The 26,272-nt window shown below is 37.8% G+C and overlaps 1 protein-coding gene across 3 annotated transcripts; it reads right to left on the bottom strand.

The window, feature by feature from the left end:
* Window positions 1-573: 573 nt before the first annotated feature.
* TEX9 (testis expressed 9) lies at window positions 574-25,446 on the bottom strand. Of its 3 annotated transcripts, none has more exons than XM_075505960.1 (12): window positions 25,348-25,446; window positions 25,147-25,238; window positions 24,108-24,171; window positions 22,473-22,543; window positions 18,249-18,297; window positions 17,132-17,217; window positions 15,432-15,610; window positions 12,435-12,517; window positions 9,837-10,010; window positions 5,380-5,514; window positions 4,752-4,886; window positions 574-792 (listed from the first exon to the last, which is right to left on the bottom strand). In XM_075505960.1, exons 1-12 carry the CDS (start codon window positions 25,396-25,398, stop codon window positions 715-717), a joined length of 1,197 nt encoding a protein of 398 aa, XP_075362075.1. In that variant the 5' UTR covers window positions 25,399-25,446; the 3' UTR covers window positions 574-714. The 3 variants fall into 3 exon arrangements, with proteins under 3 accessions (XP_075362075.1, XP_075362074.1, XP_075362073.1); XM_075505958.1 differs by lacking the exon at window positions 574-792 and adding an exon at window positions 1,500-3,691 and having other exon boundaries at window positions 25,348-25,444; XM_075505959.1 differs by lacking the exons at window positions 22,473-22,543; window positions 25,348-25,446 and having other exon boundaries at window positions 25,147-25,207.
* Between the last annotated feature and the right edge of the window lie 826 nt (window positions 25,447-26,272).

Below are 26,272 nucleotides of genomic sequence, written 5' to 3' on the forward strand. Positions count from 1 at the left end.
CCAAAGCAGCAGCTGATGGCCAGGGAAAGATTTAACACTTTCACCTTGACTAAAGTAGCAATTTAAAACAATACAACTGTATCGGACTATCTGGATAGTGAGGGGCAAGTCTCATGTATGTTTTTGCCAGCCAAGGGTGTAAGATGTGATAGCTAAAACAAGTTATGATCATTTCTGTAAAGGAGCTGTTGGTGCTTAAATTAGATGCCAGACCAACTCACTTTGAGGGGAGATCTGTTACAGAGAACAGACAATGCTAATTTTCCAACCATGTGTCTTAAAAAGGGCATGACATTCTCTTCTTAACGGGATCACTGGTTTATTTATTTCTGTTGCAACAAGGAATTTTCTGAGACTAAACCCTGCCTTCTTTGGACTGAATATTACCTTAGATAAGGTACAGTTTTAAATGCTAAAATGGAGCAAACTGATAACTAAGTTCACTTGTTGGAATACCCCTTGCACCGTCTGTGCTTCTCTGCTCATTACAGAATGGACAGTCTGGACTTAAACTTCAGCAGAAATTTGTATTTCATATGATATCACAACACAAGCTCTCAGGCTTATAAAAGTTAAATGACTTAAACATCAGCAAAATCAAGGCACTGGGATATACAGTTATTAACTATTATTATTAACAAGCATTCATATACAGTGCCAAAATAAATGTACCATCTGACTTGTATTTCAAACAGAAGGGTTTTTTTTATGGAATCAATAATTTCCCCACTCAAGAGCTTTCATGAATTCCTCTTCAGTAAAAGAAAGCATCTTAGCAGCTTCAATGTGCATCTTAAAAACAAAAGAAAAAAAATTAGGAGCAGAAGGTAGAATAGTGTGAGTGACTGATACAAAATGCTGTACAATTGGGATAGCTGAAAGGGGCTTCAAATCTGTCATTCTGTTTTTTCGTACTATGGTTTTGATGGATGCTCACCTGTTTAAGCTGAAGCTGGTACTCATATTTTTCTGCAAAAATTTGTACTGCAGGGATACTGTGATAAATTTGATGCTAAACTTTGCAACTTCAGCTCTAGTAAAACAGGAGCAATAGCTTTTCTTAGTTCCTTATATTGCTTTAAAAATACCTCAGTTTTAATGAGGCATGAAAATTACTGAAAATCTGACAACTCTTGTGACCTCTAAAGAACACGTATAAGAAAACTGGTATACATTCAAGCTGATCAATATACAGCTTAACCTTAAAGCTATTACAAATCAAATACATTATTAAGATTCAGCATGCTAGCACCTCTAACATGCGTGATTTAATGTTAAATGAGGATTTTAACAAAATAATGTAACACCATTAAAAATTAACAATCAGCATAAAACAAAGAGTAACTGTACTACACCTTAATGAGAAATACCTGGAGCTGACCACAGGTAGCTGTGTTATCATGTGTCACACCATACATCTGTGGTCCATTATGGCACACACACCCCCCCCATGCATACATATGTATATATTTAAAAATCATGCAGTAGTCTGAATTTGTATTTCCACTACATAGGATATAGCACATTACTTTAAATGGAACACTGAAAGGAACAAACAGAACTTTTTCACTTATGTTAGGGTGTTTTCTGTTCAATGTAATTGCTTGGAGAAACATCATCAGGGTCATCAAGATTGGATGAGAGAACAAGTACTAAAGGGTCAGTGTATTTGCACAGAACTACCTATCAAATAGGCGCAGCAGCCAGAAAGCCCTGAAAGCTCCCTGGGTTCCAGCTGATGTCACAGCAGATGTCACAGCTGTGCCACACGTCCTCATCCCCACACCGGAGTATAATTTCTTTACCTATCGTAATTCAAAGTGGAAAGGGAAGTGTCCCAGCTAAATGGTTTTTACTACAAATTTTAATAAAATGGTTATGTTTTGAAGAACAGGAAACAATTCATGTCTACAAGGAATCTGTTGTGGGGGTTTTTATATATAGACATAGTCAGTTCAAAAGAACAACAAAGCATTTTGCAGTTCTCACAGGCAGTGTAATACCCTCCAGCTCTGTAAAGCTCAGAGTAACTTCCCTTAATCCCTTTTAAAACTCCAATTTTTCTATCAAATTCTCTCTCTCAAGGCAAGCAGAGAATGGTCTGAAGAGACCAGCTGGAACACCAGCAACTACCTGCTGCCAGCTGCAACTCATCCTATTACTGATACTTAATACCTTTGGGGGATTTTTTTTCCTCAATCATTCTTCATGTGGTAGCACATCCTCACCTTCAGGCTAGCTGTACCTGCTATGTGCATCAGAATCTGCTGCACAAGTACTACACAAATGGCCCAAATTGGGTTTTCCTCATTCATTCAACAAATGGCTTGTGTGAAGCAGACTTGAAGTCCTTCAGGTGGTTACGTATACTGAGCACAAGTGAGCTTCAGCTGCCCTTCCCCTGTGCCTTCTGCCAGAAGCTGTCAAGGGCAGAGTTAGCACCATTCTCTTTCGGGTTCTTCCAATCATAGTCTGTTCTGAAAGGACAACTAACAGCATCCTTCTTCTGTGAGTAAATAACCTTTTTTATAAGAAAAGGTAAGTAAGTGGCTTCCTCTACTACCTGCAGTTCTGATACAGCATTAATAATTATTTTAAAATATATTTAATGAAGTTTTGTGAAGTTTATCTGAGACTGTGCTTTTGATTCACAAACAGAAATACTGCTCCTTGACACCTATTTCAGTGAATTCACATTCCAGAGGACAATGAGCTACCTCATGTATAGAGTATATTTTGAGTGACCGCTGTATTTTTTTCATTCTCAAAATAAACTTGAAGAGCTAGAAGGGCCAGCCAAAGGCTAAGCTAGCGCTATTGCTGTTAGATGAATCCCCAAGATCTCCTCTGCATCCTGTTACTGCCAGAAAAGTTCTCTTCCACTGGAAATGCACAAGCAGCCCCAGTTCCTCTTATTCCAATTACCTATCCTCCTTTGTCCTGCATTGGAGAGGCATTCCAGATTCAAGGGTGTATTTCCATATTGCAATTCCCAATTCTGAGGATAAGCATGTGTATTTTGTTACGTGAAGTTGCCACTTGATACAGAACTATTCTTTCTCTATGGGGGCTCAACAGCTTCAAGAGTGTTTACAAAATGTCTCGTGACCACTGCAGTGCTCTAAAGGGCAAATCAAATGTTCTATTTTCTTATCTCAAAGGCTGGCCCTTCTAAGGTGCTTCTGCTCAACAAGTCACCATACATTGCTTGCTTTACCTCTCTTACAGCTTTCATTTGAGAGCGCAAAAAGAAGCGTATTAACTCCGTTCTGAAATGAATCACATTAAATTCAGCAGAGTAAGCAATTAGAGGTGAACCACTGTGATGTTAAGATCCTGTCTAGACAATTGTGAAGCCCACAATCTCATGCAGTGTCTCATGCAGCCTCAGAAGGAAAACTGATACAAATGATAGCAAGCAATCCCAAGTATTTGGTAAGTGAAAGGTGTGATGGAACTGTAAGACCTAGAAAACTGTTTGATTTGGGCAACATCTCTTTGTGTACACTCCTCTCACTTTAATTTCCTTTCATGTAATCTTACAGGTTCTTTCAATTTGTACCTTCAAAGCTCATTTGACAGGTCTATGCTGAAAATATAATTTGAGAAATACAACGTATTTACCCACTCTGCAGTGTCCAAGATTTCTCTTCCAAGTAAAACACCTCTCTTTTCTGGGACATCAGTACAGCTTTATCAAATACGATAGTTATATATTTAATATATATAACTATATATATAAACTATATAAATTCAGTGAATATATTTTTAGCTATATTCTATCTGAAGTATTAATCCACTTTTTGCTACAACACCTTTCTATGAAAGCTGTATCACTAGTTGTTCAGCATGAATTGTCAGCAAGTACTCTACTACCTATCCTCCATTCAATTTCAGCTAAAGAAACTAAAAGGCAGTAGCCCCTGCCCTCCCTTTTATGCCCTGAAGGAGAGGAATGGAGGGAGACATGAAATGAATGTAGAATCAAACTACTTTCAAACTAAGGCTAGCTGCAAGTGCAGTGTGGACGGGAACAGCCATGCAGATGTTACTACACTGTATGTGATTCAAAGTATGCATGATATTCCAGGAATCACAAAAGGATGGAGATCAACTCCCCTCGTTCAATCTAGTAAATTCACAGCTAGGATAAGTACTCGCTCTCTTTTTGGTCTTTTTTTGCCTGACACACAAGGAGATCTGCACCTGGGCAGAATTGTACATGTACAGAACACCTCAGAATATAAATAAAAATAAACAATGTTAATAGAGAAGGACACACTTCGAGAACCCAGGAAGAATGTCGGTCTGAAATGTAACAGATCACTCCTGAGAGGGCAGGCTGTTGCAGCTGCTGATACAACAAGTAATATGCTGCGGGGGGGGGGGGGGGGCGGGAATATCTTGCATGCTAAAATGGATTCTACTGACACAGCACCGAAGGGAGTTGCTGTTATTACGTGAACAGCGTTTGTTGTTGAACAGATACGCTCGGTCCTAAAGCTTGTCAGTCGTAATCCTTCACCATGACAGGATATGTTCCAAGTTAGGAATGGGGTCAATTCACAAGAAGATCAGCCTTTGCTATAAAGCAAAATATTAGCAATGTGCACTAGTAACACTGAGGCTGGTGCTCCCTTGCATTGAAACTTCCCAGTCTTGGGGCTCTAGTTCACGCGATTAAGTTCCTTGACAACAGACATGTTTAGCTAGAGGCTGTTAAATGAAATATAACAGACTCTGGTCCTTACCTTTTGTCTCTTTAAAATATCAATTAACTTTAACTGCTTTTTAAAACCTGTCATTAGCTCTGCTTTTTGTTTCTGCAGTTTCTTGTTTTCTGTTTTTAATTCTTCAATTGTTTTGAGTTCTTGGTTAGCTACATCCTACCATGGGAAGAAAAGGAGAAATGTATTATTTATGAAAGTGGTGCTTTAACCAATGAAAACTTGGCATTAGGTAACAAAATGACAAACAGTAGCCACACATGACATTTCTGAAAAGAAATGGGATTAATCAAAATATTCCCACATCAAAACTTAAAAAAAGAAAAGAAAAACTCAAAGAAAAGCCATGGTTTGCCTGTGCATGTATTAGGTGCGTATGTGTACTTCTCCCTTTTTCCAACCACATCTAATTTTCACACAAATGGGGAAAATCAGAAAGGCTATAACTTTATGCTGTACATTTCTTCCTCCTGCATAGGTTGCAGTAGTGTCATCCGAGATAACTTATCAAGCCCTTTGGTGTCTTGCTTTAAGTTAATTTTGGGACTGTCTGTAAGAGACGCAATACTTCCAAAGCGGATCAAGCCTTCTGTCTCATTCTAGCATTACTGAGTGATTACAGGTTGGAACTTGCTTTCCGAAGCCACTGTACCTTGTTACTTTGCTTCAGTTTATTCAGCTCCACTTTATACCTTTCTGCTTCTTCTAGGGCTCTGTTTAAGCGAACTGCTGTTGCACTCTGATTGGTTGCAGCCTGCTTTTGTACACGCTTTAGATTCTCCAATTCCTATTTAAGAAGCAAAGGATAAACATTATGAATAATGGTATTTTAATAAATCCCATACAGACAACACATTTACAGCAAGGCTTATCCTTGAAAACTTAAAGAGTCTGTGGACTTCTTCGGCCTGCAGACAGCATCTGTCTCAAAGACTATTAATTCCACTGTTAAAACACCCCTTTCTTCTTTGAAGTCTTGAAAAGGGATCTTTCTCATCTTTGTTGTAAACTTCTCTCAGAATAATTGTGGAGCTGATCATGTCAAACCACAGGATTGACTGAAAAACCTTGTATGCTCAGTCAAAAAAAGAAAAAAATGTCGGTATGTCCACTCTGTGGCAGATTTTGGAAGGGTGACTAGTATTCCCAGCTGCCTCTTCCCACCTGTTCCTTTTACCTCTTTTCCCCAGAGATTACTACATGCAATTACCAACAAAAAGTTACAACAGCCTACTGAAGATGGCTGAGGGCAGTAACTATTTCATCTAGCAGAAAATAGTTCATTAAGTGTTTATGGCAACAATCAAAACAGTTCCCTCTTGTCTATGATGATAGTATTTCATAGTGCTGTAAGTGGGGAAATGAGAAAGAGAGACCAAGATGAGGAACAGAATAATGAGATTAAAGATCAGGGAATACAGATAAAAGGCAAAGTAGAAGAAATAAACAATTCTGGCAGAAAGAGCACATCTTGTCATTTGTGAAACAGAAATAGACTTTTTAAAAAAGATTATAAAATGTTTAGTCACAGGCACAGGAAGATTCTGTTAACCAAATCAGGGTAGAGAGGGGGCTTGTTAACCTTTTACCCTCAGACTGCCTTATTTCTGAGTAAAATTGTTCCATTTTCTCAATTCCACACCAGCTCTTGTGGTGGTTACTTCTAACCTCCACATCACTTATCCAAGAAATACATACTAATTGACAAGTCTATGCAGCAAAAACGTTATGGCAAAGTTACGACTGGAACAGGTATTTCTAGGAAGCTTTGAATCTTCTCCAAAATGGATGAAGAAAACAGGAGAGTAAGATGAATCTCACTAATCCTCCAAAACTCTGTTGGTGGATGTGCCTCTTCCAAGAGTTCCAAGCGTTCCAAAAACAGATATTGCTTCAGCATTTTTATTTTGTTGCTAGCCTGTCCATCTGATCGATTAAAAAAAAGATGGGTGAAAGCCTGGCTAGGAGGGCAGCAGAGCCGCTCCTTGGAACATGTGCACATGCATCATCAGGGAACACAAATTTGTTTGCTGGAAGCTGACCCCCATGTTTCCATAGAAAACAAGCTGCACAGCATGCAAACCTCTTTGTCTTGATGCAAGATGATGGAGCTGTGGATAGGGTCAACTAAATCTTTTGTGCTATGTATTTTATTCTGCATTAATATGAAAAGCTTTGGAATATAGCCTTTCAAGCATTTAATGACCAAAAAAATAGTCCACATGCAATGCAAATTATGTACCAGCTAATCATATCATTTAATGAAAGAATTCTAATAATTCTTTTAGGGCTTTTTGACATTTACTGTCACACATAATACCTTATCAAGGATTTTTTGCAAGTCATCCAGTGAGGGTATATTGTTAAATATATTCAACTCCAAGCTTTTCATCTTAAAACTGCCTGAAATAAGTATTTTATTTTGTAACTAGGCAAGGTTTCTGCCAGTTCTTCAATACTTTAAGTAAAAGCTGGATTAATTTTCTCACATAATGTTTCTCTAATGGGGAAAACACTACTATGTTCTAAAACTGCATCCCATTTCAATCTCTGGATGTTCTCCCCTGTTCTGGGGTCACTGAGGCACTTTAATATCAGTAGGGGGTGTGATACCAGAGACCTGGTCTATGAGTAACTCTCCCAGCAGGCTTTCTTTCCTCCCAGTTGCAAGCATACACAGCACTTCTATCTTTAGAAAGCTCAGCAACACCTGTCCACTCCCAAAAACATTTGAGAGATAATGTTTGCTTAACATCAAGCCCTCCTTCAAGGCAAATTATAAAATCCCTGCACTAAGCCTTAGAAGGAATAAGAGCACAACTTTGGTGTTTCCCTGACCTTTATCCAACATTATAGCTAGATTGAATTAACAAGTGAGAGAGAACACAGAGGAAGGAATGTTCTTGTAGACAGGTGGTGAAAAAAGACAGGAGAGGTGATATCATGTATTAGATCAACTAGGTGGGGAAAAAAAGAGGAACGCTGGAAAGAAGAGGATGGAAGTTTGGGGGAGCATCAGAATTCAGCTGCTGCCTGAGGTGGGTATTCCAGCAGAAATGTTCACAGAGACCAAATACCAAAAGAATGAAATGTAAAAATAACAAACTAATTACCATGTTTCAGGTAAATTGTGAAAACTAGGTGAGACTCTTTGCCTAGGTACATACAAAAAAAGTAGCTTAGGAATTCATGAAATTGTATGAATTGTTGATAATCTAAGGAAGCTTGGGAAAGCATGTATCACAACTGAAGTCTTCTACTATTTATGTTGCAACAGAAATCACAACAAAAGCAATAAAAGCCCAAAAAGCAGAGGTTACATTTGTGCTTTCTCAACTATACAGAAAACTTTCTCCAGACTTAAAGTAGGTGTCTGGAGAGTTTAGCGGCACAGCAGTACAAATTCAGGCCCATGTTCACAGGAAATTGTTTTTAAACATGTCTAGAATTAAGCTACAGCTATGTTAATTGTACAGTGTTGAATAATACTTCATACCTAAAGAATAAAACCATTTTCAAATTGCTAAGTCCATAGGAGATCTAAGCAGTTACTGCAAAATGATTTTTAAATGCATGTTTTTGGCAGTTAGATAATTTTTATATCAGAAAAAATGTGTAAACTTGTGAATTCGCAGAGAACCATTCATTACATATACCTGCCTTTTTTGCCTTCTCAGTATTTTAAAGAACTACCACTATTTGTCATGATCATGTCTGATCAGTAACCTTCAGAAATTCTAGAAAACACAACCTATTAGGAATAACTGAAGCAACTGAGGATGGTAAATCCAGAGCAAAGACAAGTGAGGAAAGCGACCATATTTTGGATATGGTGGCTGTACAGCAGAAGTGAATAAACTTTTCATCACAACAGACATCTCCTAAATACTGGGATAAACTTTCTAACTGTGACTGTGTACAAGAACCAGCATAGACTAAGGAAATTATGGAAACTGCCATCACAGAAGGCTCTAAGTACAGGTTAAACAAACTTATGTCCACGATGGTTTGGATATAATTTATCCTGTCTTGGTTTAAGAGAATGGACTAATTGACTTTCTAAGTCTCTTAGCCCTGTTTACTGTGAGCTGATGAGTAGTATGAGTACTACTATTGAATATTTTTTCCTGACAGAATCAGCCATCAGGGTACTTATTTAAGGGAACTTAAAACCTCCAAGAATCTGCACAAAAAGAACACACAAACTTAGAACATTTTAGTTTTAAAATGCCAGAACTACATAACGCTAAGATGAAAGCACACCTATACAAATGCATAGTATGATTTAATGGCAGTACAATGAGACTTTGTTAGGCTGAGTTGTATTCTGTTTTCCCCAAATTTTTAAGTGAAACATTCTCCTGGTTATATAACATGTACTACACAATACTATATGTATTACATGATTTTGAAGTCAACCTCTCCAGCTCTGAGTAATTAAAGAAAAACACATGCTGCTTTTAGATTAAGTTCCAAACAAACAAAGCTGTGTATGCAGGCCATCTGCTACAACTAGGCACGTATACAATTTTGCATATGTGCCCTACAGCAGGAGCCAGGTTAATTTTGATTCATCCAAATTGGAGCAGCTGCTTTTCAAACAGTCCATTTTCAAGAACAATCAAGACATCATCCTTTCCTCTACCTGCAGAAGATACTAATATAAGCTGCAGGTGGTTTTTGCCCAAAATGTTCACCAGGTTCTACAGTTTACAATAAAACTCTTATTACCAGAAGTAATTTTTAACAATTATAATTAAAATCAGAAAAACAAAATTTCCCTGTATTTTTCAAGATTCTTTTGCGAATTTGACAGCAGTTTCTGAAAATGTTCTTTTGTCTCTTGCGGGTCTTTTTTACAAGAATTTAATTTTAAAATTCAGAAATATATGATTGTAGAAGCAGAAGAAAAGTAATCAGCAAAATATATTATTTCTTCCTTTAAAAAACGTGATTAGACCATTTAAAAATACAATTTTTAAAACTATTACCAGAGATTGAAACACTAATGGGATCATTGGATGTGAATCTATCAAAGTAGGGTACAGAGGGTGATTTGATGCATTTTTTTCCCTTTTGTGAGATAAATGAGACTAATATCTGCAATACCTTTTCTAGCGCAATGACCTCTTGTTGTAACCCTTCACTTTTTTTGTTTGCTTCTTGTGACAACATTTTGTACTTTTCAGTCTGAGAATGTTGCATACTGATTGTTCGTTGCAGTCTGGTGTTTTCTTCTTCAGTATCTTTAAGCCGAGATTTTAAATTCTGATTTTCATCATCCTGTTTGACAGTAATCGGCAAAAAAATGCAACTAAATTATTGCAAGGAAGCAGTAGGATAATGCGATAGTAATGTTTTGTAAATAAAACGCAGTAAAAATATACATATTGTGGATATGGAGATAACGATTTTTTAAAATCATGTTATTTTTAAATGTTTAGATCCTTCATATGGATTTCACAACAATTTTAAGAAAGGAAACAACTAAGACAAACTAAGAAAACAAGACACCAGTTTACCAAGACAATACTTCAAAAAACAGTAACTCTTTTCTCATTTAATTTTTTGCAGTCTTTTACTTGGGACTGTCTTGTAGCAGTATGTAAAACATTTAATTTCTCATAGTTCAAAGGTTTTGAGAACTAACTATCAAAATGTTATAGAATAATATGAATAACAGTGGCACATAGGTATTTTGTGACATTTTTGTGAGAATAGCTAAATGCACACATTAGGAAAAACTCTGGGAAAAAGAAGAGAATATAATTACTGGTAAATCAATCCATTATGTTTTAGAAGATTATCTGGTTTTGACTTAAAAGCAATCTAATGATCCAGGCTACATCAAGTATTCAAATTCAAGATTCTCTTAACATCACTGTGAATCCTGTATTAGCTTCATGACCTACTGGCAATTACATCCCACATTAAGCATTATAATTTCAAGGCATTTTTCTTTTATAACCTTTTAAACATTGTAAGTGAATACTAATGTAGGTTATTTCCGAGATACATTATGCCCTTCATTTCTTTAAGAAATAGAAATCAAGGCACATACAGAAATGGAGTTTCTATGAAAACAAGTCTTTCTCTCCTGCCCTCTCAGCCCCGAGGAATATATGCTTCTCACCTGGGAAATGTATGTGCTTTACCCTAAGTTTCATGTGACCACACGCACCTCAGGAACTCCCACTTCTTTATATTTAAAAGAGATTTACTGCTTCCTTATAATAATTAGACTGTGAATTGGAACAAAACCCAGAACCTATCTCAAGGCTTTGCTAATATGAAATTTTTGTGACCTTCTGGATGTAATAAAGTTATTTTCACACCAGAGAAACTAGTACCCAAAATGATACATTTACATAGAGAGTGCTATGGGAGCAGGACAAGAATAGGTACAAGGTTGTCTTCTATCATCTGCTATAGTAACTGAATTCTGTAGTATTTTTTGCATGGAATGATGAAGGTCAATAGCTACTGACAAAATTTGTATTTGATTTGAAAATGAAAATGTCTTTAAAATCTAATGTAACAACTTTCTTCTGATCACAGCATGAAAGTATTGAAATGCAGAAGCAACTATATTGATAAAAATGAAATAAAGTATAAAGTACAGATATAAAATGTCAAAATCTAATTCCTTCTAAAGATTTTTCTCCAGGTACCTATCTCAAAACCCCTATTTAGTATCACCCTGCTCCTTAACTCTAAATTAAAAGCTTGAGAGAAAACATATAGGTGGGTTGCCATATGTTCTGAATGTCATCATCACATTGGGGCCTGAGGAATAGGTGGAAAAAAGCATTCTGAAGTTGAGAGACCACAACTAAGAATAATTTAATTGTGTAAAATGGAAAGTTAGTTCAAAAGCCTTGCCTGATTACAAATGCATGAAAAAGAGGTGATCACTCTGGCAGACAGACACAAACTGCTTAAGGTTTTACGGTTCAAGAGTTGTTGAGCATCACCTGAAAACATATTGCCAGACAGTGCAGATCATAGAACTCACTTGTAGTACACTCTAACAGTAAAATAATCACTGTAGCTTCACACTGCCTTAACTTCAGTCTGATCTGCCCAAACATGTAATTCCAAATACAGTCCTTCGCAGCAAATGTAATCTTGAGAATGGAGAAAGCCTGATTTCTGTTTTGATTACAATATTCCACCTAAAGTGGATCACAGATAAGCAGTTTCCACACTTTTTTCCACCAAGGACACCCAAAGCACCTGACTAAATTTCTCAAGCTTTTTTATTTCTCATTCTGCCCTAAACATCCCTCTCCTCCCATCACCCAGCTCTGGGCACCACTGGTCTTCTCTCTGTATACCAAAAATCTGTATTTGACTGCTACCATATCCTTCTCCTCTTTCTCAGCCTCTGGAACTGCTCTCCTTCCCAGCAGTGATGGCTAGGGCACTCTGCAGCACCACAGTGTCCCTACAGCTGGGGCATGTCTTCATTCCCAGTGGTTCGTTCCTGCCTCAAATTCTTTTTCATTAAGTCTATTTCAGAAGCTTTTAGCCCAAGATCACATTTATACAGAAATTACTATTCTTGACTCTAAATTCTTAGGAAATTTTAAAAAATAGAACCTTAGTTCTTAATACTTGAAAAGGAAAGGTGAGGGAATTCTGTTGTGATTATTTGCTAAAGGGGAACCTACTCTGTTTCTACAAATAAGAAAACTCAGCTCTTACCTTTTTCCTGCATTCACACACTACACTATCCAGCTCTTCCTGTGTAACACGTAACTTTGCCTTAAGAAATCTGATTTGAGCTTCTGTGAACATAAAAAGTTATATTTAATATCCACAAGTACTCATTATTCAATGCAGAAAAGAAGCAAGACTAATGTAAGAACTCACTTTCATCTTCTTGTTTTTAAAAATACACATTATTTATAATTATTAAAGAGAAATAGGCAAATAAAAACTCAGATTTCTAAATAAATGTTGCAAGTTTCTCATTCTGAGGCAAAGCTTTGTATAGATTTTGCCTTTTAATGACTGAACTTGACATCTTTAAAATGTAAAAGACTCATAATTCCCAAAATTGAAACTTCCTGGAAACTTTCATCATACGATGCTACACATTACAGCATTCCTTGAGACTGAAGTAAAGAAAACTATATTGCAGGGTATGTCTACGTTGCAATCAATCTGTGGCTGCAATTTGTGTAGTTATACCCAAAGTAGTTTTAAACTGCTCACAACAAGGAATTAAATGTAGACTGCAAAACCCTCCTAATAGGTAAATACCCCTCCCACACAGTAGTCTATGCTTTTTTTAAAGTACACCGCTAACACTATCCAATTAATAGATTAAAATTAAATCAATTTAATCAGATGTTTTTTCCAAATGAAGTATTTTCTTGCTCTTGGACAGCTAAGAAACATAATACTGTCATGACAAAACAAGCTGTGTGTGAACAGTATGTTCTTTTACTCCCTATTCCCCACCCTTTCCCCAGACCGTTCACAAGGAACTCCCCCAGAAGTTGCACAGGCACAAAGCATGGAAACAGTATGAGGATCAAGTTGAGCAACATAGGAATAACCATTATTCACAGTAGGTACAAGGGGAAAAGAATAAAGTGGAGGAGGAGTATCTGGAGCTAAACATGAAGGGATGGATGGGTATATGTGTTCATTTGCTGTAATAGGAATTCTTTTTATTTCACCCATCTTCCTTGATCAACTGTCAATTGCAGCTTAAGTTGTAACTCTGCAGAGGCCAATAATAAGTAGGATTTAGGAAAACACCACGAAAAAATAAGATACAGACTGACTTTTTTCTCCTGTTGCATCCTCGCTAGCTTCTGGTAACTAGTGGCTATCCTGAGATGGAGACCATATTGAAGCCATCAAGTTTAATACTCTTTCATGTACTTCTATACTATGAAGTTGTTTGATTTTCTTCATAAAACATATTGTAGTTTGGCATTCACAATATCCTGTGGCAATGAGTTGGCTAATTTAGTTATGCATTATGTGAAAGAAAAACACTTTGTATAGCTTGCTTTAAATCCAATTTAATGTGGTATTTACTAGTGTTGTTTGCATTACAAAAAGACAGCTTTCCCCTTACCATTACTGTTTTCATTACAGAATCATTCATATTGCCCTCAATTATTTTGTTTTCAAACTGGACTCAAATTCAAGTTGTTCCATGCTTCTAATTGCTACTACATACTCTTTCCTGTATTTTTCCTAGTTCTGCATCCTGGTTTTGAGATGGGGTGCGCAGAACTCCATCTGCAGAGTTGAGTTATAACCCACAGAAGCAGCCCCTGAGAAAAATAATGCATAAGCTACTGTGTTGGCAGACAAATGGCTGCACTGTGATAACCTGTGATCATGAAATAAAGATATTGAACCTAAGTCCAGGAAAAGCACTGCAAGAACTGCTCAGGGAAAGGACAATGCTATGGAACCTTATCAGCATGTTGGCCTAAAAAGCCTAGCACAGGCACATAAGCCTAAGGAGTCCCTTACTAGGAGATTCCCACTAAGGGATCAGCCCACTCTGTAACAGGGCCTATTTAGTATCTACATCTATTTCCTTGTGAAAACTGTAACTCTGAGTTTGACACTGCTAGCATGCTCTGCAATAATTTACTTAGCATATTAAGGAGGCATTCAGAGCGTTCTCAACAGTCGATATCAAATTTAAAAAGCAAAAATGAATCCAGAGTATTTTAATTTCATTTCATCATTAAAGTTACAGAAACAATTCTCAATACTCAAATACATGCCCTTGGTCCACAAGATGTGATTACTACACATCAGTAATAAATTCAAGGTAACCCAAGAAGAGTTATTTGGTGAAAGCTTCCAATGCAGTCCAAAGAAATTTCTTTTTAGTTCAGGAACAAGAACTATAAAAAAGATATCCGAGGATCTGTTTTGGGAGACTTACTAACAGAAGACTTGCACAGAATTACATGAGGTTAGAAATCAAGCTATCTCTGTGTTGGCATGTTTGTTGACATCCAGCTGTTAGATTAAAAGAAGAGGTTTGGGGCATTTTGTACTACTGCAGTGAGTCTATGACTTCATGCTTGCTTTAGCATTGTAAGAAACTACATAAACCCACTTTTATCACACCAGAGCCAAGAAGACAAGATGTGCATCATGCCTTTAGCTTCACTGGCAAATGCTGCAATCCCCTTTGCTACTCTATTTCTAGGACAAACATAAACACACCATTTGGAGTGGGAAAGTATCTGGAGGATTCTCATTCCAGTACTGTAGCCGAAACGTTACTTCATTTAAGCCACTTACTAAGATCCACAGCATTGATCTGAGGAAAGGCTTTTTCCTCTAAAGGCAGAATCTGTGCAAAGGACTGAAGCTCATCTTTTTGGAAACACAAGCTTAGCATAGTGTATTTCTATTTCCCCAGAGAAATGAATTGAACGTTATGTATATATTCAACATGTGTAACCATCCAAATGTCTTTCTACAAAGATGGAAATCAAGATAAAAATTCACTTTTGCCCATGATTATTCATATGTGACCTGATCTTCCTCTAGCACTACATAAAGAATAAAAACCTTCTCTTCCTTTAACTTAAGAGCTTTAGAACTTTGCCTGTAATTTCTACAGAAACTCTTCCTTTTTTCCCCAGGAGAACCCATTTCTAACAGTCAGGAAGTAAGAATAAAAGTACTTAACCATGGGAGGAAACCTACCTGCTCCAATTCCGTTTCCAATGCTTGGAATATCATCATCATCTAGACAATCTGGTAAGCCTCCTCTCCCTAGTTTTTCTTCAATTTTGCTTATTGTTTTTGCTAAAGAAAAATCTATGCAATCCTCCAGTACTGCAACATCATCAGCACTTTGTACTTCCAGGTTTCTTGTTTTTGAACTAAAAAAAAGCAAACCCTAGATTTTAAATTTCTAAGACAAAAAAATTTACAAAAATATAGCATATTTGCCATTTTCAAGAGTATACAGAGTTATTTACCTAATGCAACTTCATTGCTCGCATTTGTATGAAAGATGCATTGATGGCAATTTCTCATTTTCTTTATGTAAGATACCTTTACTGTATTCCACATAAACCATTACAGGATTTTACATATTATAATGTAGGAGGCAGAGAAACAGTACCATTTTCTACTGGGAAGATTTTGGCATGGTCTTCTTGCCCAACAACTGCATAACTAAATCAGAGTAAAAGAAAGAAACAGAGGAATGTTCTCTTGGCTTTAGCTACTATGCCTTAAATTCTGCTATTTTTCCCTGTGCATGTTAACTTTTCTAGAACTCTGTCCTCTCTAGCTATACTCCTACCTTACCACGACAATTTCTGTATCATTATGCCTAGCCTAGGAAACTTCATTGATCCTAGAAGCTGCATACCAAAGTTTTCATAAAACCAAAACACAAGCTATGTGACACATCTGCTACATAGGGTGTCTCCTCAGCTTTCTTTTATAAAAAGATGACAATAGTTCCCACAGGATCTGAAGTTCCTAAGTTCTTAGTCCAATATATCCTCATCCCAATGCAGCCTTCAAACTCCTCCTAGCTGCCAAATGTCTCCCACAACTTTGGGTTCACCCTGCATGTATCTGCACTTGTAAATCTCATTATGTGGTGCCAGCATGACAGCCTCCTGAACTGCCCAAGGGAGGTCCAAAGGGTCCACCAGTGGCTCCCAAGTCCTGAAAGACAACCTCGGTCCCTGTCAATTCCATGTTCTGCCACATTGCAGGCAGTTTTCATCCTGTTTTGGTATTTGTCCATATCTTGTGGCAGTTTTAATTTGCTCCCAGGATTTTATACATTTCTCTACTCTTTTCTTTTGTCCAGATCTCCATTTCTTGCTTTTACAACCTTGAATTTGCTATCTGCAGAGCTGAAGCTTTTCAGCTTTAAACCCCTGGAAGCTGTGGTACTATTACTGAATCCCTCTTGCCCTGTGAGCCCAAGATTCACCAAAATAGGGGAGACCCTCGAGTGTCTCATGTTTCCCATCACAAGTCTGATCACAAATCAGTCTGCACCACCTTAAGTGTGCTCTCTCATGTTGCCTCAGATGATGTGTTTCCTACATGTATGCTCATTAGGCATCCTTTCACTGAAAGAGTTAACAGAGTTTAACTGTCAGCCATGAGAAGTGCTTGAGCAGAAAGCAACAGTTTCATTATTGTAGCATTAATCACATGTTCACCAATACTTTTTGGTGCAAAAAGTAAATTACTTTATGCGCAAGTAAACAGAGATAGCTACATGGTGGAGCTGACTGAGGAGGACCAAAAGTTTGATACTTTAATTTATACAGATATATATAAATGTAGAAGCAGACATGAATAAAAACAACCTGATAGACAAAAATAGCAACTAAAATATTTTATTACAAACAGAGATGTGTATAATATACCTTGAAGTTGTTCTTTTTCCGTTACTTCCAGAGTACGGTCTGTTCTGAGCCATGGGCATGGAAGCAGATTTCTTCTTGTTTGCTAGCTACAAATTTTATTCAGAAAGTAGTGATTTTTTTTTTAAATTAGTAAGGAATTACTTTTTTCTAGTGTGTTTTCTGTTTTTTTTTTAATATATATTCAGACTCAAGGATACTTTTTGAAAGTTTGAAAAGCATACTTTGAAAGCACAGTTTTCCAGTTTTATTTGCACTCGTCTTTATCTTGCAACTTTCATGTCCTTATGCCCAAATTATAATACATCCAATAGTCATTGCTTGTGGGAGTTTTTGCACACATACTCATAATAAATTCATGCATAAGCAAGGCTCTCGGCTGTTATCAAGAAATTACCTATTGGACTGTCAACAGAGTGCATTTATTTGAAAAATGCTTATCATACCTTCAAAAACATGCTATTTTTACACATTATTTTAATCTTATAAATTCCCTGTAGAAGGAAGATCTAACAATATTTTTTTTACTTTCACTCAAATAAATATTCTTCAAAAATTAGGCTTTTTTCTACTGTATTTTGATAAATAACTGAAGACAGTATTTTTGGAAGCTTTAGCTCACCTCCTGAAAGATTCAATATAATTGTAATTAGAGACTATTGAGTTTGTTACTAACCTCAATCTCCTTTCTCCATGATATGTCCCTTCCTGTATTCAGTTATTTTGACTACTTGTTTATTATTACATCTAGAAGACAGTAGTCCTGTCTTTAGCATTATACTGGTGGGGGAAGGAAGGGGAGAAAGGAAGAAATGAATTATGTTCTAATATTTTGCACTTGGAATTCTTAATTTGATGTTCAAAACACTGAACACTTCTGTCAATACTTTACAAACGAGGAAACTTAGAACACAAAAATTAAACATGATGTAAGTCCACTTAACCACCAGTGGCACTGAGAAACCCTGGTAACACTGTCCCTGCAGCACTGCTTTGAGAACATAATTTCCTTTCGCTTCCCACCCATGTAAGTCCCTAGTAGCACAGCCTCAAAACCAGAAGTAATATGTGGAAATTATACTAGAAGAGAAATTAACCAGGATAGTTTTGACTTTGATACCTTGGCATGTGAGTGTGTAAGAGATGAAACTTCAGGACAGAGTAGACCTCTGCAGGAAAAAAAAAAATCACTGAACATGTATAACAAAACAAACATTTTATAATAAAAATTCATACCCCTGTCAGAATCAGGAGAATAACATTTTATATGTTATATAACATATATAACATATAACATATGGGATGGGGGAGAGAATCGGAAGAGCAAAAGTAAGAAAACTCGAGGGTTGAAATAAAGACAGTTTAATAGGTAAAGCAAAAGCTGTGCACGCAAGCAAAGCAAAGCAAGGAATTAATTCACCACTTCCCATGGGCAGGCAGGTGTTCGGCCATCTCCAGGAAAGCAGGGCTCCATCACGCGTAACGGTTACTTGGGAAGACAAACGCCATCACTCCGAATGTCCCCCCTTCCTTCTTCTTCCCCAGCTTTATATACTGAGCATGACGTCATGTGGTATGGAATAGCCCTTTGGTCAGTTTGGATCAGCTATCCTGGCTGTGTCCCCTCCCAGCTTCTTCTGCACCTGGCAGAGCATGGGAAGCTGAAAACTCCTTGACTAGTGCAGCAACAACTAAAACATCTCTGTATTATCAACACTGTTTTCAGCACAAATCCAAAACATAGCCCCATACCAGCCACTATAAAGAAAATTAAGTCTATCTCAGCTGAAACCAGGACGTATGTCTAGAATGAACAATATAGCTAAGGTGGGAACACATACTAAGTTCAATCATAAATTCAGTCTCATTCTCTGTCTTTCCATTCTAACTCATTTGCTATCTAAATCACTGGGTGAGTCTAGGGTATCTAATACAATGTACCAGAATCTGAATCTATTCTCTTGCAATTCAGGCAATTGCTGCAACTACTGGCTTATTAGATCCATGATTCCCTGTACCAGGGAGTACTTAGCCAGTATGCAGAGTGTCATCAGGTTCAACAAGAGAGACTGACAATCCATTACCAAAGATCACCAACAGCTCTGTGGTTAATATGCCTACCTGACATACAAATCCCTGAATTAATACAAAGAAAATGAAGATATTAACCAGTGTTCTCTACATCCTAAGAGGGAGTGCAATTGTATGCTCAGATTGACTGTTGTAAAGTCAATTGACAGGGACTATCAAGTGAATGTGAGGTGGGAGCAATTTATAAATTAAGCCTCACAGAATTTTCTCCGAAATACATATTACAAATATTGTATCCATTTTACAGATGAAAAAAGCAGCTTTCTTATCTGCTTATTTGGCTGAAAACCACGCTTCTTAGTAACTGAACTTCAGGTTAAATGATTATTTTTAAAATTTGCTAGAAACAAGCAGAAAGTTTTAGCATGCTGTGTACTATTCAGGTCAAGTTTCTTGTCATATATGTAACTTTTTTTGCTTTAGAATGAGTTATGTGAATCTAAGTTATTGCACTGAAAGGCTAGTTTTTTACTACCCTTTATAATTTTTACTTCAATTAAAATGCTGGCTTATAAAAGATTTGGAATAAAATTTAAATTTCAGGCACATCAAGCCACCTCAATTTTTTTGCCCAGCTGATTTGAGCACATGTTTAGATCTTGCCTTTAAGAATTTCACAGACATCCATTCATCAATAAGAATTATCTGCACAAAGCTCCAGATTTTATTAATCCAAAAAAAACCTGGAGAAATCGTCTGTGTGTGGTTGGCAACAGAATTCAAGAATAGGATGATTAGTTTTTGTCTGTTTACCCTATTTTCCTCACGCTTCCTTCCTATTGGCTAGCTTTAGGAGCATGCAGAAGGTGAGGATTTGCTGCCACAGAAATAGCAGTTATGTTATTCTGAAAAATATGAAAATACAACACTTTCTATACTCAAGAAAACAATGTTCTTTCCATCAATAGACTAATTTGTTCCTACTATATCTGTAGTCTCAGGGCCTTCTTTTAAAAAAAAAAAAAACAAAGCAAAACAAAAAAAACCCTCGTTGTTCACTAAATTCCTCAAACTTGTTTAACCTTAATGGTTTCTTTCCTCTTCCCCATATGTGACAACCCATTTTTAAAACCTCATAATACAGTTCTATAGTTGTTTGGTAAGTGAAATTAATGTGTAAATCCTGAAAAGGTATACAAATAAGTAGCTGGAGGATTGTGGCAACACTGAAACAGAAGCTAATGTTTAACAATTCCATCTCTGCATGTAAACATGAGATGCATGCGCATGAGCAAACCCTTTGTGTTTGCTAATCCTATTCAAAGCCTATAGCATGCTTGCCCATGCGCGCACAGTTCCCATCGCCATAAGCCTGGCAATGCTCTGAAGAGTGAAAGTGTAAACAAAAGCTGATTTCAGTGCGGTGTCACTGGAGCTGCTTTGTCTCTATGTAATTCAAGCTTCTCTCCAAAAATTATGCCATAAAAACTCCAGAACAACTTATTTTAAAATATACACTGACTTGGAGAGTGACTTAAATATTTGCTGCCTTTTTTTTTTTTACTTTGCTTACTCATTTTTTTTCTCTTAACCCATCTTCTCCCCCTGCCCCGATACTACCTCTTTCTTTGCTTCAATTTCTCCCCTTCTTTCCAGTTGCTTTAGTGTTCATGCTCCTTAAAGGAATCAATGGAAATTTCAAATAGATATTTCAAAAATATCTCAAGGGCTTCCTTTAGATTTATGGCCTATCTGCTTGCACAATTTTGAAAGAAAAAAAAAATTAATTAAATATTAAATACTTGGAACTAATCTAATTGAATGGCCTCAATGTTCACTCATGGATAATCAGTGTGCCTAATTCCTAGCACACATTTCTAATTTTTTTCACTACAGCATGGGATTTCAATTCTTCTCTCACATTAATGTTTACCAGAGCACAAACTGTGGCTGTTCTAAGGTGTTTTAATTTATGTAGGTAATTGGTAGATCAGCTGCTACTCTGACATGCCAATTGCCAATATTTTTTTTAATTCTTCCAGCACGCCTGTTTATTTCAAATGTATACCATCAAAGCTGCTAACTCCCTTTGTGGGGCTGAATCCTGTGATCACGTTACTTCATAAAACAGCCCTATAACTCAACTCCAGTTTGAAGTTCTTAAAAATCTTCTGTCTACTGTTCAAAATCCATCTAACAGAACATAAAACTAAAGCAAGATCCAGAATTTGTTTGCAAAGCATGAGAAAACACATGAAGTCTCTTTTTTTTTCCCCTCTACAACTGACAGGTATGGCTTTAAAATAGCTCAGGAATAATTTTAACTATAGTTGCAAACTTTTGCTGGCATAGCCAGGCTTCTATCACAGACTTCCTGTCACACCCTTTTGCGTACTGAAACACCCTTTTACGTTCATTAAAAAACCTCACTTTTTGTTTTCGCTTTTACTCTGCACAAAAGCAATTATTTTATCATCTCTAGCAGACTTTCATGTATACTATTTCGAAACAGTTTCCCAGCTGCAGCTTAACATTTGAAGCACTTTATAGTCTAGCCCTGTATCTTTGTTATCCAGATTCATGGCATCATAAATTTAGGAACCTACCAGATCAGATCCTTGATAAACTGTGTATTAGTCTATCTTAAATTCACCCACTTCCTGTACTATCAATATACAAACCCTTGAACAACTAAATAAACAATAATGCCTCTGAACAACTAAGTAAATATGGCTATGTATCCACTCTAGAGCTAACAGGTTTGAACGTAGAGGCCAAAACCCACAGTTGTATGTATGTTCATACAGGCCAAAGGTATGTCGGCCTCAGAAGTGTAATGATATCCAGATTCCAGAGGGTGGCAGCTGAGTGTTTGGCTGTCTGAGGTTTCTCTGTTTGGGTTTTTTTTATCAAGCACTTCCTGTCCCAGGAACATTTAGGCCAAGTTAAATGTGAACCAGTACCTATTTCTTTGCTTTGTCAGCTGAACTGGTTAAAAACCATCTACTGCTGAGTGTCTACTGTTTTGTACTGCAAAGAAACCTGTCACCTTACCTTGCTTTTTTACAGATGTCAGCACTACTTAGCATCCTAGATAGAACCATTCAGCAAAACTGACTTCCTTGAAATAACAAGGAACAACACTTACTTAGTATCAATTATTTCAAATAATAGGAAAAAATTTAGAGTCCATCAATCTAGTATGCTGCAAAGATAGATAAAAAAGGAGCGTGACTAGGGCACAAGTCAGGATGTGCAGGATCAGTGTGAAAGATTCCCCACAAATTATATGCAGCAGTTGTAAAGCACGTACCTCTGTCTGTCATCTTCACATGACACAGTCTGTACTGAAACTGGTCTAGATAGTATCTCCCGTTGGCCTTTCTTCATTTAAAAAAAAAAAAAAAAGCAGTCAATTTTGGGGGAATATAATCCATTAAAGATGAATTACGTATTTGTGAATCACAGATCACAACAACTATAGTCCTCTATGGAAAAGAATGGAAACTATAGTCTACTGTGGAAAAGACTTCTCAAACACAGGAAAAGATACCTAAAATTAAAATGCCATTGCTACCCCCCAACATTTATTTCTGCTCCATAACATGTAATTGCCTTTTGCCTGTAAAACTTTGCCTAGCTTAACATCATCTGAGATGCTGTTACCCTCCCTCCTTTTTCTCTGAAATATAGGAGTAGCAAATGCACAGCAGGTGGAACAAATTTTCTATTTTCTACATTGCACAATAAGCCTTAAAAATAAGTCTTTATTCATGCAATATGACCATAATTGGACACTGATATGTTGTATGTACCTTAGAGAACAATTCAGTCTGAATGTTCAGATAGCTTCTAAGTTGCTAAGTTACAGTTAGAAAGCATAATCCAGAACAAAATGCAGTTGTCCTGTTTGGCGTTTGGGTTGGTTTGTTTGTTTGTTTAAACTTAGTTTTTCTTTTGTTGTTAAATGTATATCTGTGCAATCTGGCAGTACCATGTTGTATATTAAGTGTCCTAAGAATATTTGATCTTCTGCTGTATTTAGAGAAGGAAAAAAAGAAGTGGTTTTGTTGTTGCTGTTTTTTAAAGGAAAGAGACTAGATGCTATTTTGGACGTTTCATCTGCTTCTGTTCAAATGCCAAGCAGTTATCCTCAGCTTACCACAGCTCAACAGAAGAGTATGTTTTCACAGGACATAAAAATGAAGTTTCAACAGTAGGAAAAGTGCATATAAGTATAGCTTTCCAGAAGATTTAATAATTTGCTTTTTAAGCCTTATTTATTTGAGTGAGTGCTCTTACAATGAATGTGTCTAATATGCAGAACACCTTCTCCAAACTGTTTTGGATATAAAACATACCTCCCCTGTTCCCTTTTTTTAATTTGTCCAATTTTCATATAAAAACTTGACTCTATCTGGTACACAGCTACACCAATGTTAAAAGATAATACTGACAATAAACAGGAAATTTTTCTGTTTTAAGGAAGTTTCCTTCTTACTAACTACATATGTTCTATTTATGTTGCTTATTCTTTGTATTTCTTTCAGCTTGAACAATGTAGATCCTGCTTCACTAGGATGTTATTGCAACAGTATCTGGTTTTCAAATACTAATTTTTCTTTAGTATTTAAGACATAAAACCACCTACAGATACTTTTCTTAAACATCATAAACAAGTTTTTTATGTGGTTTTATGTATATATCTGCACAAATGCTCTACGCATCTATGTGAACATCTACCTACCTGATTAAATTATATAAAAACTACTTTTGGATGTGTTTTTAGTAGAAGTTTACAATTTTGAAAAAAATAAATTAGATGCTTAGATTGCATTTGAAACCAAAATACTTTTAGTTGTCATGGTCTAAATAATTTCTTTTGAAACTTGACCCTGTGTGCATGCGAACCAAGGCTAAGTTATGTAAGTCTGCATAACCTACTCACCATTACTTCTTCAGCCTGACGCACCAGTTTTTTTGTTTTTGCTTCTAATTCTGCATTCAGTCGCCTGAAAGAGTAAGAATGCTTGTCACTCAATTTTTGAAAGATTTACATGAAATAAATGTAAGCATGACAGCATCTCTGCCTGAACCTAGTGAAATTTTAATAAATCCTACAAAGGAACACTGAACTATACTTCAGGCTATTAACAAAGTTACATTTCAATAATTTCCTGGGTTTCTGTCAAATCAATAGTAATAAAACACCTATAACCATTAAACAGTAAGGTTTAGACTACAATTCTGAGAGGTAAAGGGTGTCCTTGTTTTTGGCCTTGTCATTGCTTAATACACATTTTATGTCTTCATTTCCTCAACGCTTTCTGTTTTTAACACAGTCCTTACCTTAGGTACACTTAGCAGCCAGGGTTGGGGAAGGAGTCATGTACGATCACATTACTTGATCACATAATTAAAACGTGTTGCTATACATATGTACAGGTTAAAATAAGCTTGTGTTCTTGCATGCTTCACTTCATAGCTTTTCACGCAGTCTGACTCAGTTTGACACATGGCTCCTTGTACATCCTCACCATTCACAGGGGCTGAGAACTGACAGGTAACAGAGCGAGTGCTTTTAAATGTGCTTTCACTGCATTTGTCACAAGCCTTAGAGCTTTTAAGCTCTTTCTAACAGGCTTAAGCACTTATATATTCATAATTTAAAAGTAAAATATTGTAACAAATATCAGTGTTTTAAATGCAGAAAAATCTAATGTCCAATGCTGTGGGACCGAAGTGAGGCCTAAAGCAGCGCACAGCCTACCCTCAGCCGGCTGTGTAAAACGACGGCAGGCAGGCTGTACCATGCCGGGAGAAGGTTAAAACATTGCTTTTGGTACTCCCGTCTGTACGCTTTGGGGGAACTAGTTGAGGGACTCGGATACAGGGGACTAACTGTAAACTCCGTTAGGACAGCCAGCAGCGAGCGGGGTAACGCTGAGGTGACAGGGCCAGGCCGCCGGCCCCGGCCGCCTCCTTACTTGTACTCCTCCTCCTTGGCAAGCAAGTCGCCGCTCACCGCGCCGGTCCCCGCGGCGGCGGGAGGCAGGGGGCCGCTGGACGATCTCCGCACCTGCAGCGAGGACGAGTTAGTGTGCGGGCCGGGCACGGCACGGCCACCCTGCCCAGCGTCCCTTCCCGCTGCCCCCGCTCGCCTCTGCGCGCCCGAGCCGCCTCCTTACCCCCGGCAGGCCCCCTCCCCGCCAGACCCCGCTGCCGCTGCGCGCCGCCATTTTGTTCGCGCCGAGGCTGCTGCGTGGCGTCGCCTTCTCCAGGGCAACCGGCTGCCGCCGCGGGGCTGGTGGCTCTGCCCCCGTCCGTTGCTCCGCCGTGGGGCCAAGGGACGGCCGCCCCCGCGGCTAGCTTTCCTCCCCATCGCGGCCTGTAGCCCTGGCCAAGCCTCCTGCCACTTCTGGGTATGGAGGGCAAGGACAGGGGCAGCCACGTTTCAGCCCTTGCTGCCAGGCGGTGGGAAGCTGAAAAGCTTCGTCCACCTTTCCCTCGCGCAGTTTGGTGGCATGGTGACACCATATCTGGACCCCTGTGACAGTGGTTTCAGTCCGAGGACAGGACCCCTGACCAGAGGCCAGGGATCAGCTGGCTCCTGGCATGGCGCTGGGCTGCCATGGGTTCAGATGAGGGGGAAGTGATAAGATCTGAGGTGGCACTACACTTATTATTGTCATAAATATTTATTACAGCCCTTCTGTTCGAGCCTTTTGGCCTTGCTACATATTGTCCTGCCACCATCCCTTCATTTCTGTGTATTAAACTTAGGTGTCTGCAGCATTACAGCAACTGTTCCACCCTGTTTACTGCTCTTTTGTGCTGTCATCTCTCTGCATTTTCTGTTACCAGTTTTCTGTGATTGTTGTCTGTTTTTAGCCTTGTCCTCGGCCATGCATTTGAATCTCTCCATTATTTTTGTCCCTCACCCCCGCACTGTTTGATTTTGCTGCATTTCTCCTTCCCAGTCACCCACGAGCCCATTCTCTCTCTCATCCGTCACTCTCCCACTCAACCTGCTCATTCACTCCAGTTTCCTTTCCCAAGCTTCTAACAGATGCTGCCCTTCCATGCGACAACAGCCCCACTGTCCTGTGCCCA

Source organism: Mycteria americana, chromosome 6 (genome assembly GCF_035582795.1).
Source record: "Mycteria americana isolate JAX WOST 10 ecotype Jacksonville Zoo and Gardens chromosome 6, USCA_MyAme_1.0, whole genome shotgun sequence".
Taxonomy (NCBI): Eukaryota; Metazoa; Chordata; class Aves; order Ciconiiformes; family Ciconiidae; genus Mycteria; species Mycteria americana.

Excerpts from the sequence above, each read along its gene's own strand:
- TEX9 (XM_075505960.1), bottom strand. The coding sequence starts at position 25,398 with ATGGCGGCGCGCAGCGGCAGCGGGGTCTGGCGGGGAGGGGGCCTGCCG. Across the intron at positions 25,239-25,347 it reads GGGGAGGGGGCCTGCCGGGG|GTGCGGAGATCGTCCAGCGG; the intron begins GTAAGGAGGCGG and ends TCCTCGCTGCAG. Across the intron at positions 10,011-12,434 it reads TGTGTGAATGCAGGAAAAAG|GATGATGAAAATCAGAATTT; the intron begins GTAAGAGCTGAG and ends ACTGTCAAACAG.